The 9,237-nt window shown below is 36.2% G+C and overlaps 3 protein-coding genes across 8 annotated transcripts; 1 reads left to right on the top strand and 2 right to left on the bottom strand.

The window, feature by feature from the left end:
* Nucleotides 1-295: 295 nt before the first annotated feature.
* Nucleotides 296-3,233, bottom strand: LOC108819594 (ras-related protein RABA6b). Of its 6 annotated transcripts, none has more exons than XR_008942155.1 (5): nucleotides 2,778-3,152; nucleotides 1,935-2,363; nucleotides 1,597-1,652; nucleotides 1,339-1,528; nucleotides 296-927 (listed from the first exon to the last, which is right to left on the bottom strand). XR_008942155.1 is itself a non-coding variant. In XM_057001558.1 (5 exons), exons 2-5 carry the CDS (start codon nucleotides 2,996-2,998, stop codon nucleotides 1,455-1,457), a joined length of 780 nt encoding a protein of 259 aa, XP_056857538.1. In that variant the 5' UTR covers nucleotides 2,999-3,032; nucleotides 3,108-3,233; the 3' UTR covers nucleotides 296-1,454. The 6 variants fall into 6 exon arrangements, 5 of the variants coding, with proteins under 5 accessions (XP_056857538.1, XP_056857539.1, XP_056857537.1 ...); XM_057001558.1 differs by having other exon boundaries at nucleotides 296-1,528; nucleotides 2,778-3,032; nucleotides 3,108-3,233; XM_057001559.1 differs by having other exon boundaries at nucleotides 296-1,528; nucleotides 1,935-2,357; nucleotides 2,778-3,161.
* Nucleotides 3,234-3,633: 400 nt separating this feature from the next.
* Nucleotides 3,634-4,377, bottom strand: LOC130506863 (probable calcium-binding protein CML27). Its single transcript, XM_057001562.1, has one exon. It carries the CDS (start codon nucleotides 4,294-4,296, stop codon nucleotides 3,766-3,768), a length of 531 nt encoding a protein of 176 aa, XP_056857542.1. The 5' UTR covers nucleotides 4,297-4,377; the 3' UTR covers nucleotides 3,634-3,765.
* Nucleotides 4,378-6,623: 2,246 nt separating this feature from the next.
* Nucleotides 6,624-7,956, top strand: LOC130506862 (non-specific lipid transfer protein GPI-anchored 3-like). Its single transcript, XM_057001556.1, has 3 exons — nucleotides 6,624-7,057; nucleotides 7,148-7,207; nucleotides 7,684-7,956. The coding sequence occupies exons 1-3, from the start codon at nucleotides 6,700-6,702 to the stop codon at nucleotides 7,806-7,808; spliced, it is 543 nt and encodes a 180-aa protein (XP_056857536.1). The 5' UTR covers nucleotides 6,624-6,699; the 3' UTR covers nucleotides 7,809-7,956.
* Nucleotides 7,957-9,237: the final 1,281 nt, after the last annotated feature.

Below are 9,237 nucleotides of genomic sequence, written 5' to 3'. Positions count from 1 at the left end.
TTCACATTTAAAACGTAAAAGTATTTCGACAGCCGGTTTGAATATAAACCGGTTTGTCCTAACCGGATTTAGGTTACCATAGTAAACTTTGTGATGTGGCCGTGTGGGCATGCATTTATTGTGTCTATGGGCTTTTTTGTTGTGGGGCATACAAGAAGTATGTTATCCATGTTTTCTTTTGTTTTGTCAGGAATTAAGGAAATAATTTTACTTCGACTAAATAATTATATTTTTGTTTTTCGCATCTAAAATATTTTTTACTTGAATTAAATAATTATATTTTTGTTTTCACAACTAAAATAATTTTATCGATTAAAACAAGTGGACATATTCAAACCATCAAATGCAACATGACAAAATAAAATACTCTAATGATGAAATTCAAATTAAAATACTCTAATTATGAAACGCTTGATCCGAGGAGATCAAGCGGCGTCTTGATCCATGACCGTGTCGATGATGTCGTCATTTTCCATCATGAGCTGAGCAGGAGTCTGGCTTGGCCTGATGAAAGTGCCGTTAAAGATGAAGCTGAGAGTGGTGTAATCTAAGTTCCTCCTTTGGCAGTAATCAAGCATTAGTTTCTCAAGATTTACATGAACACCAATCTCGTACACATCTTTCCCTTCGTCCTCTAGGTTCGTGACCTTGAGAGTGATCTTCTCTTGTGGAGCTCGACACCTCTTTGACCTCATGATTAATTATTTAAAAGAAGCTTTGAGGTCTGAGCCTTTGAGAGAGTTTTGAAGTTTCTAGGTGTGGCAATGTAAGGTGAAAAACTGATGAATGTTAAAGTGCTGTTTGAGCTTAAAAGGACAACCCTCTCCTTACTATTGGTCCATCCATCCATCCATCTCTTTCTTTTTCATTTTACTTTTTTTTTAGTTTCCCTTTTTACCTTCGGTCTTGGGCATTGACTGAAAGTTGCTTTTGAAACGAACTCAAAAGAGAAACGCATCAGCTTCCTTGTTAACTAACTTACCGTTAGAAACATGTATATGAAAGAAAGAAAGAGAACGAAAAATAAAAATAATATTTTGACCAGAGTAAAAAATGATTATATTATATACTAAATCACAGGTTAGGCAAGCTTTCTTTTATTGTCTACAGTCTACAGACCCGTAAGATGTAAAGTGCATATTGCATGTAAAAGTATCATCTCGAATATATAACGTGTTGTTGGTCTTGTGAAAGGGTTTAGCTAAAGAAAAAAGCTATTGGAGAGAAATATTACTAAAAATTCTCTAAGGAAATCACTGCACCTAATTTGAGTTCACCTGAAGAAGAAGCGTTTGAATGAGAGAGTAAGATGTATAGTACCCAGAGATGAAGGCATACCAGATAGACCATAGCCCATATTTTGGCAGTCGGGTTTCTACGCCAGAAGACAGTTCCCGAGACGAATATAGCGTTTAGTTGCAACACTAACCATCCCAAATGTTTCTTTAGAAAAACTATAATGGAGACGTCCTTATCGCCAAATGACTATGAGCAGTAAAACAGAGTCGTTTGGAGTAGATGAAGTTTTCTATAAGAGGGAACTTTTCAATACATATTAGTAACTATTACATTTCCCAAAGAAAGAAGAATCTATACCTTCAAGAGCAGACTCTTTAAGCTCAACTTGTTCCCGGACTACTGTTACTTGATCTCTGTTACAACAGAAAAGAAAGAGATAAGTAAAGAAATGCTATAAGTTGGTTTTAAAACCTTGATCCAAGCTCCAGTTTGCATCAGACGAGTGTACATCTTCCAGTAGCAATAATGATCATGGACATTTTTACCTTACAACACTTCAATTGAAAAAAAGACATATTTTCAACAGTAAAATAAAATTACATTATACCAACCATACAAATAAAATTTAATGAATAATTCTTGACCAAAACTAAATAGTTTACTTGAGACAACAATTGGAGAAAGAAGTACTCAACGGTCGAGTGGCGGTAACTTCGTCAATATTTACTATCTCTCTACCAGCGGGTACGACAGCGACAGCACCATCACCGTCGTCACCGTTTGATTTGTTATCTAAAGTGATCTTCTGGATCAAAACCTCATGTATCCTTTCGATCATGCTTAGAAACGCTTCTTCGACGTTTTGGTTCTGTAAAGCCGATGTTTCAAGGAAATACAGACCCTCTAGCTCAGCTAAACTCTTGCCCTCTTCTTCTTCAACTTCTCTAGATTGCCCGAGATCGGATTTGTTACCGACAAGAACAACGACGGTATCACGGCTGGAGAAGCCTCTGAGCTCCGACAACCACTTCTTTATGTTTTGGAACGTTTGTCGTCTTGTGATGTCGTAGATCAATAAGGCTCCTAAAGCTCCACGGTAATACGAACTCGTTATTGCTCTGAATCTTGTTTCCCCCATAGAAAAACAATGATTATCATTTAATGTAGATTGTTAAATAACTGGTTATCTCTTAACTCTAAAAATAAGAAAAGGAGTTGTCGACATATATAATTCTTCTTTTTTAAAAAGTCTCGACATACAACTAAGATTAGGTCCGCGTGACATTGATTGCTTATCAAGAATTCCATCTTTTTTTTTTTCCTTTTGCGCGTGATCTCTTTCCCCGAACATTATCGCAATCCTATAATTGTTTTATGATTCTATTTATTTTCTATTGTTCTCACATATTTTACCATTTAACATGAACACACGACACGAATATATTTATCGTTTACGTTAATAACAGAACCTTTTATTATATCTTGATCATCAAATCCTGTTATAGCAAGATTTTATATCGGAGGTTGAATTTTAGTACCTTTCTTGGCCGGCGGTGTCCCATATCTGAGCTTTGATGGTCTTACCACCGACGCAAACATTCCGGTAAGCAAAGTCTACTCCGATCGTCGGTTTAGAGTCTAACCGGAACTCATCTCTCGTGAACCTAGACAATAGGTTTGATTTTCCCACGGCTGAGTCTCCTATCAGAACCGCCTTGAAGAGGTAGTCACACTCTTTATCGTACGATTCCTCCGCCATGCTATATAGGTGATCCGGCTTGATTAGGATTTATCTAAGCAAAAGGGAGAAGATCAACGATGGATGATAAAAAAAGTATGAAGGAGAAGGGTTCGTTGTATATAATAACCTCTCGAGAAAGTCTTTCCATCAAAAGTATATATGGCTCTATTTATTAAAATGATATACAATTGTATTTGTACATACTAGTGTCATATGATTGTGACAATATATATAGAAACATTATTTTGAGTACTAAAATTTTTTTTGAGAAAAAGTAGTACACAAGATAATTGGATATAAAAGAGGCGTGAAAGAGACTGTACATAATACAATCCAAAAATTCTGTTAAGAGTATATTTTTGTCAACTACGTTTATCTACTTGTGTATCGCGTGCCTTTTATTTACATTAACTTATTGTTCAGGTCTTGTATTAGTATGTTACACCGAGTTGTGAAGTTTCAGGTTGTCAAAGTCATAAAGCTCAATCATGCATGTTTCTTAGTAGGTTTAGGCTTTGACATGTTACCAAATTCACTGAGAGTTAGGTTTTGACTTGTAGAGAGCAACTAAATAAGTAAGCAAAAGCTGGTTGTTTGGGCCTAAAACGGGCTTTAAGAGGCCGATGTTCGATGTTTTCACAAACATCTCCATATGAAAAGAGATGAGTTAAGACTTTATTACATTTTTAAAAGTACAACCAAAGTAAAACTATTGCCAAAGTACATGATCCAGTTGTGTACACAGAATCCAGATAAGCAGATCGAACGAATCTAAAACCCTAGGCTTAGGTCGAACTCCTGTTTGCCGCAGCAGTGGATCCGTTGTTGCTGTAGGCGAGGGAGGAGGATGATGACGTCATCATCTTCTGAAACTCTTCGAAATTGACATTCCCATCGCCGTCGGCATCCACAGTCCCGATCATCCGAGAGCACTCTTCTGCGGAGCACGACATCCCGAGGCGGTTAAGGACCTGGTGCAGCTCAGAGGCGGAGATGAGTCCGTTCTTGTCGTGGTCGTAGAGGTCGAAGGCGTCGCGGATCTCTGACGCGGTGGAAGACGAGCGGCAGAGAGTGGAGAACTCGTCCACGTCGATGAAGCCGTCGCGATCGGCGTCGACATCTTCCAGCGCGCTGGTGAGTTCAGCCTCTGTGTATGAAGTCCCCATGGCCTTGAAAACGCCTCCGAGCTCGGACGCGGAGATCTTTCCGTCGCCGTTGGAGTCGAACTGGTCGAAAACTTTCTTGAGATCTTCCGGATTGGCTGTGTCCACGGAGGCAGGCGTGGCTTTAGCGGTTTCAGGATTAGCAGTTGCCATTTGTTGTCGTTAGAGCGATGAGGTTTTGGAGCGAGTTGTTTGGTGGCTTTGTTGTGGATATGTGTAGCTGCTCAGTTTTGACCTTTTTATAGATGTCATTGCCACTTCTTCTACGGACGCATGTGTCCACTAGCCACGTAGTACTTTGGTAGCTATCACTGACGAATTTGAAATTGAATCTTTATATATTTAATAGTAGCGGAATTTGTTTTCGGGTTTTGTTACACATGATATTTGGTTGTCTGGATTAACACATTTACAAACTGTAGTCATATGTTGTTGGTTTTAAAAATGTTACTGTAGTATATGTTAGTAGAGACGAATGGCTATCAGTTGACTAGTTGAGTTACTAATCTTCAACTGGGTTTTATTACGAGGATGAGAAGAGTACAAACGATTACAGAGTATTTTATTTTGTTAACGAAAACTGATTTTATTTTCCTACCGAAATACTTGTATAAAATCCTACATATTGACAAAAAAAAATCCTACATAAAATAGTATCTCATAGCAGATATCTATTTCTTTTTTGCTATGTACTAGTATTATATATCTACATTGATTATTAATTTCAATTTGACGTGTTACGAGGTCTAAGGAACACGCAACCATGTCAGTTCACGTGCCGCAGAGATATTTTCATTCGTTTGATTGACTAAGTGGATATTTTCCCCGAAAAACCAAGCACCTTAGGTTATTATTATCATTGGGTTCCATTATTAGTAGGGATTATTCTTGAACAGACAAGCCTTTCTCTAACTCATTAGCTTATTCAATTGTAATTTTTGATTAAATACTCAATAAATCATATCATATCCAATTGCAAATAGTACTAGTTTTCATCGGTACGTTTCTTTTGGTTAGAAACCTTTGTTTTGTCTTAAGTAAATGAAGATCGAAGAAGCCGTTCCGATGTTAACGTGAAACTGACTGGGAAATGTGTCACAATCCAACGCGGTGAACGCGTCAGGTACACACTCTCCCTTACGCGGCGTAGTAATAGTCATACGAGTGGGTCATTAATTATTTTTAGCTATGAAGTGTTTGTAAATTAAAAGGTAATCCAAAACTCTATGTGTAAATATCACAGTCAACCCTTTGCAAATATCAGTTCCCTTATCCTAATCAAACCAGAAAGTATAGAGTTTCTGTTTCAGCCTAGCTAGTTGCTAATAATTTGTTACTTTATGTAAGAAAGATGTGTGAAAGATGCACGTAATTCGTTGTGTTCGTTCATATGCCTAATTAATAAACAGGTTCATAAACAATACTAAGCCTGCTAGTATGATTTACCAAAGCAAGCCTCAGCATACATTTCGAATGTAATCGAATTAACTCCTTAAGAAGATTCAAAATTGTTAATTATGGGGCCCAATAAAAGTCAGACCCATTGTTAGTTTATCGAACATGGCCTACTATATTACACTGAGCCAGACCTTGCTTTTGCTTGCCTACTTTTCCCAAGTTTTTTGGGCATATGAGGATCTAGACTCCGAGTGGCCATCCTTTGGGTGTTCTAAATTAAAACTTTAATAGAATGGAAGACAGTGTACTTTCATGAATTGCTTATCAAATCAGAAACAAATAAGAGGGCTTGGACTCTAGAGATATACACTCACAAGACACAATACTAAGGTGGGCTCATTAATACTGATATAGGATTTTGCATTCTAAGAGTGTTAAAATTGTAGATACATAAACTCAAGATTCCGAACTACAAAATTTTGATTTTGTTGCTGCTACTAGAGAAATGCTTTTTTCAGCGTGGGAAAGAAAGAGGTAGTAATGTCACTCAACCAGTTCATAAATTGCCACGTTGTATCGTTGCCACTAACCAATTCCGGCCACGTAAGTAGACTTGTCTAAACCACATTAATTCGGTCGGTTTGAGATTATTTCGGTTCAGTTTCATAACGTTTTTTGGTTTGGTTCGACCAAAATTGGATACATGTTTTTATTTCTATGCATACATAGAGACTAGAGACTGTAATGATTAAAATACTACAAGAAACCATATATTGATATATATATCATGTAATAACAATCGTTGTCTATTAGACTATTTCTCGTTGAAGTTTACGGGTCATTACTTCGACTTTCTTATATTAACAATCACCTAAACTCTTAAAAACTCTGTCACGATATTTGGATTAACAAATTATAATGTCACTAATCCAAAGCTTAGTCTTCTATCCTATACAAAAGGATCGGATAAGAACAGATTCGGTAACCGTTTCTCGGAAAAATAGGCAGTTAAGTCGATTAGGTTTAAGAAATAATAAAATTACAACCAACCTGTGTGTATATATGAACGTGGAGATTGTATTTACTAATTCCACAAAACACAAAAACCAAACAAAAGAAACCGTTAGAGAAAGAAAAAAACTGCGTTGTTTCTTGAAAATGGAGATTGTTAGGTTCGCAGTCGCCGTCATTTTTGCACTTTCCTCCATCTCGTCGTCTAACGCGGCAACTACACCAACTACACCACCAAGCGGCGGAGCAGGAGATGCTCACTCGATGCCATGTATACAGAAACTGATGCCGTGTCAGCCGTATCTTCACTCGTCGGCTCCTCTGCCTCCAGCGTCGTGTTGCATGCCGTTGAAGGAGATCGTCGAGACCGACGTGACCTGTCTTTGCTCAGTATTCAACAACGTAGATATGCTTAGATCGCTTAACTTAACTAAAGAAAACGCTCTTGTTCTCCCCAAAGCTTGTGGTGCTAACGCTGATGTGTCACAATGTAAAACCAGTACCGGTGAGTAACTTACAACGACGCCATTTAGTATGTTTGTTGTTTTTCAGCCTAAACATTGTTTTACTTAAGTTTGATTTTGTGTTTGTAAAGGTACTACTACGCCTTCGACGTCCCCGGGAACTACTAAAACTCCTCCGGCATCTCCCGCTGGTATGTAATACATAACCTTCAAATGTTCCGAATTTCAAATATTGTCATGGTTTCCCATTTACTATTTTCTTTTGTTTTGTTTTTAGAAATATTCTATTCAGGAAAGAAGTTACAAGTTTAGTTACTATTTTAAATGGCAAATCTCTTAGATATCACAAAGATAAAAAAAAATTATGACAAAAATAATACACAAAGATAAAAATCTTCAAAAGATCACTAATTAAAAGGCAAAATGACTAAATTACTTTAAATATCCCAATTAATTTCTTAACCTATGATCTCAAAACCAAATATAAAATAAAAACGTCATTAAATTTTAATTAATATTATTTTGAGATTGTGTGTTCTTTTAATTGTGTTTTAGTACTATCCTATGATATTTCTAAAAAAATACAGTCCCCTTTTGTTATTTAGCTTATTATTTGGCAAAATAGCAGTTGTGGAGTATTTATTTTGTTTTTAAAATACATGAACAGAAAGCGGCTCCGCCGGAGGTTCAGCTTCTTCAACGGCCAAACCATCAGACTCGGCTCCGGCCATCAACTTTGCCGGAATTAGCTTGGCCTCAGCTTTCGTGGCATTGGCAACAATCTTTTTCTGATATCCTACTAAGTCACGTCTTTATTCAGTTTAGTAAGTTTAAAATGTTGGAAACTATTATTATCAGACTATATTCGGTAACTGATGAGTATTAAACATGTACTATGAAATTTCTAATAATAGTAATAATTTCCAACAGCTCTTTGCCAACATTTTTATCTCTAAATGCCTAAACTGAAAATCGTCTCACCATGGTTTTTGTTTTAAAACTTGTCTCCTAAATTGGAATGAGTGAGGGGCCAGGAAACGAGATGTCATATATACAATACAATTCACAAACATGTACATCACTACAACTCAATACGAATTATTATACCGATGACGACGTTACTATAGTTCGAGCAGTTAATTTTACAAACTCTGGTTTATATATATATTTAAAGTATAAAATGTGTTTGAAATAGATATAACCTCGTTAGATTTTAATAGCAAACGTATTTGGAAGCTATAGCTTTTTAGCTACTGTCAAGATAATAAATTATCCCCTCTTTCAAATATGTTGACAATAGCTAGCTACTTGGGATCCCCTTTGCACTTTAATTATATTTATAACTAATAATGTGGCATCCAAGTGTTTGTGACTGTTTGTTTAAAGATTATTGATTTAACAAATCTTGTGACAGTTCATCAAATGGATTTGGTTTAAATTATTGCAAGATTGAAGTAAACATAATATAAAAAGAGCAAGAAACAACAGAACAAGTAGAATCCAAAGTCCAGGGCACTTTACAAATAAAATCACATAATGAGAAACAGTGTGTGATGTCCGACAGCGACAAGTACATATACGCAAGTAAACAGACAGCCACATCTACATCAAGTATGTGTGTATCCATTCATATGAAGGCATAAGTTAAGTGAAAGGCATAAGTTAAGATTTTTATTAAAAATACAGTTTACATCTTATAAAGCCAGAATACCATTGCTAAATGCTAACAAGTTATGTGGATGTAATTTTCTTCGACCAATTAGAAAGTATTCATACATATCTATCTATTTATAAATCGATGTAATTTTTTTTGGTAATTTAAAGTAAAACATAAGTAATCACATGTATTTATCTGTATGCATCTGAATAATCGATCTACAGATACTTGATCACATTCACATATGACATGCTTTTGTAGTTTTAATACTATAAAACGTTGTTTAGTGATCATATAAATTTGTGGCAACTAACAAAGATACATTTATACATGCATGATGTATCCAGACAACTAATGAGCTGTATAGTATATGATGTAATACTTTGTTTCATGGTACCGACTTATGTAATCTTTGTTTGTGGCTTTTGGAATTTCTAAAACCCGATAAATGAAATTTAATATTATATAAGTAAAAAAGTGGGGGAGGGGGGAGGGAACGGAGGGAGAAGCCATGTCCAATGATGAGTTAGGTAGCGTCGTGACTCGAGCTCAGCCCAGTCGCCC

This window comes from Raphanus sativus, unplaced genomic scaffold (genome assembly GCF_000801105.2).
Source record: "Raphanus sativus cultivar WK10039 unplaced genomic scaffold, ASM80110v3 Scaffold3746, whole genome shotgun sequence".
NCBI lineage: Eukaryota > Viridiplantae > Streptophyta > Magnoliopsida > Brassicales > Brassicaceae > Raphanus > Raphanus sativus.
Note: the sequence above shows the minus strand (reverse complement) of the source record. Positions and strands in the feature narration are given on the sequence as shown.

Excerpts from the sequence above, each read along its gene's own strand:
- LOC108819594 (XM_057001558.1), bottom strand. The coding sequence starts at position 2,998 with ATGGCGGAGGAATCGTACGATAAAGAGTGTGACTACCTCTTCAAGGCG. Across the intron at positions 2,364-2,777 it reads GACACCGCCGGCCAAGAAAG|ATTCAGAGCAATAACGAGTT; the intron begins GTACTAAAATTC and ends GGGGGAAACAAG. Across the intron at positions 1,529-1,596 it reads TAAAGAGTCTGCTCTTGAAG|AAAACTTCATCTACTCCAAA; the intron begins GTATAGATTCTT and ends TCCCTCTTATAG.
- LOC130506863 (XM_057001562.1), bottom strand. The coding sequence starts at position 4,296 with ATGGCAACTGCTAATCCTGAAACCGCTAAAGCCACGCCTGCCTCCGTG.
- LOC130506862 (XM_057001556.1), top strand. The coding sequence starts at position 6,700 with ATGGAGATTGTTAGGTTCGCAGTCGCCGTCATTTTTGCACTTTCCTCC. Across the intron at positions 7,058-7,147 it reads ACAATGTAAAACCAGTACCG|GTACTACTACGCCTTCGACG; the intron begins GTGAGTAACTTA and ends GTGTTTGTAAAG. Across the intron at positions 7,208-7,683 it reads TCCTCCGGCATCTCCCGCTG|AAAGCGGCTCCGCCGGAGGT; the intron begins GTATGTAATACA and ends ATACATGAACAG.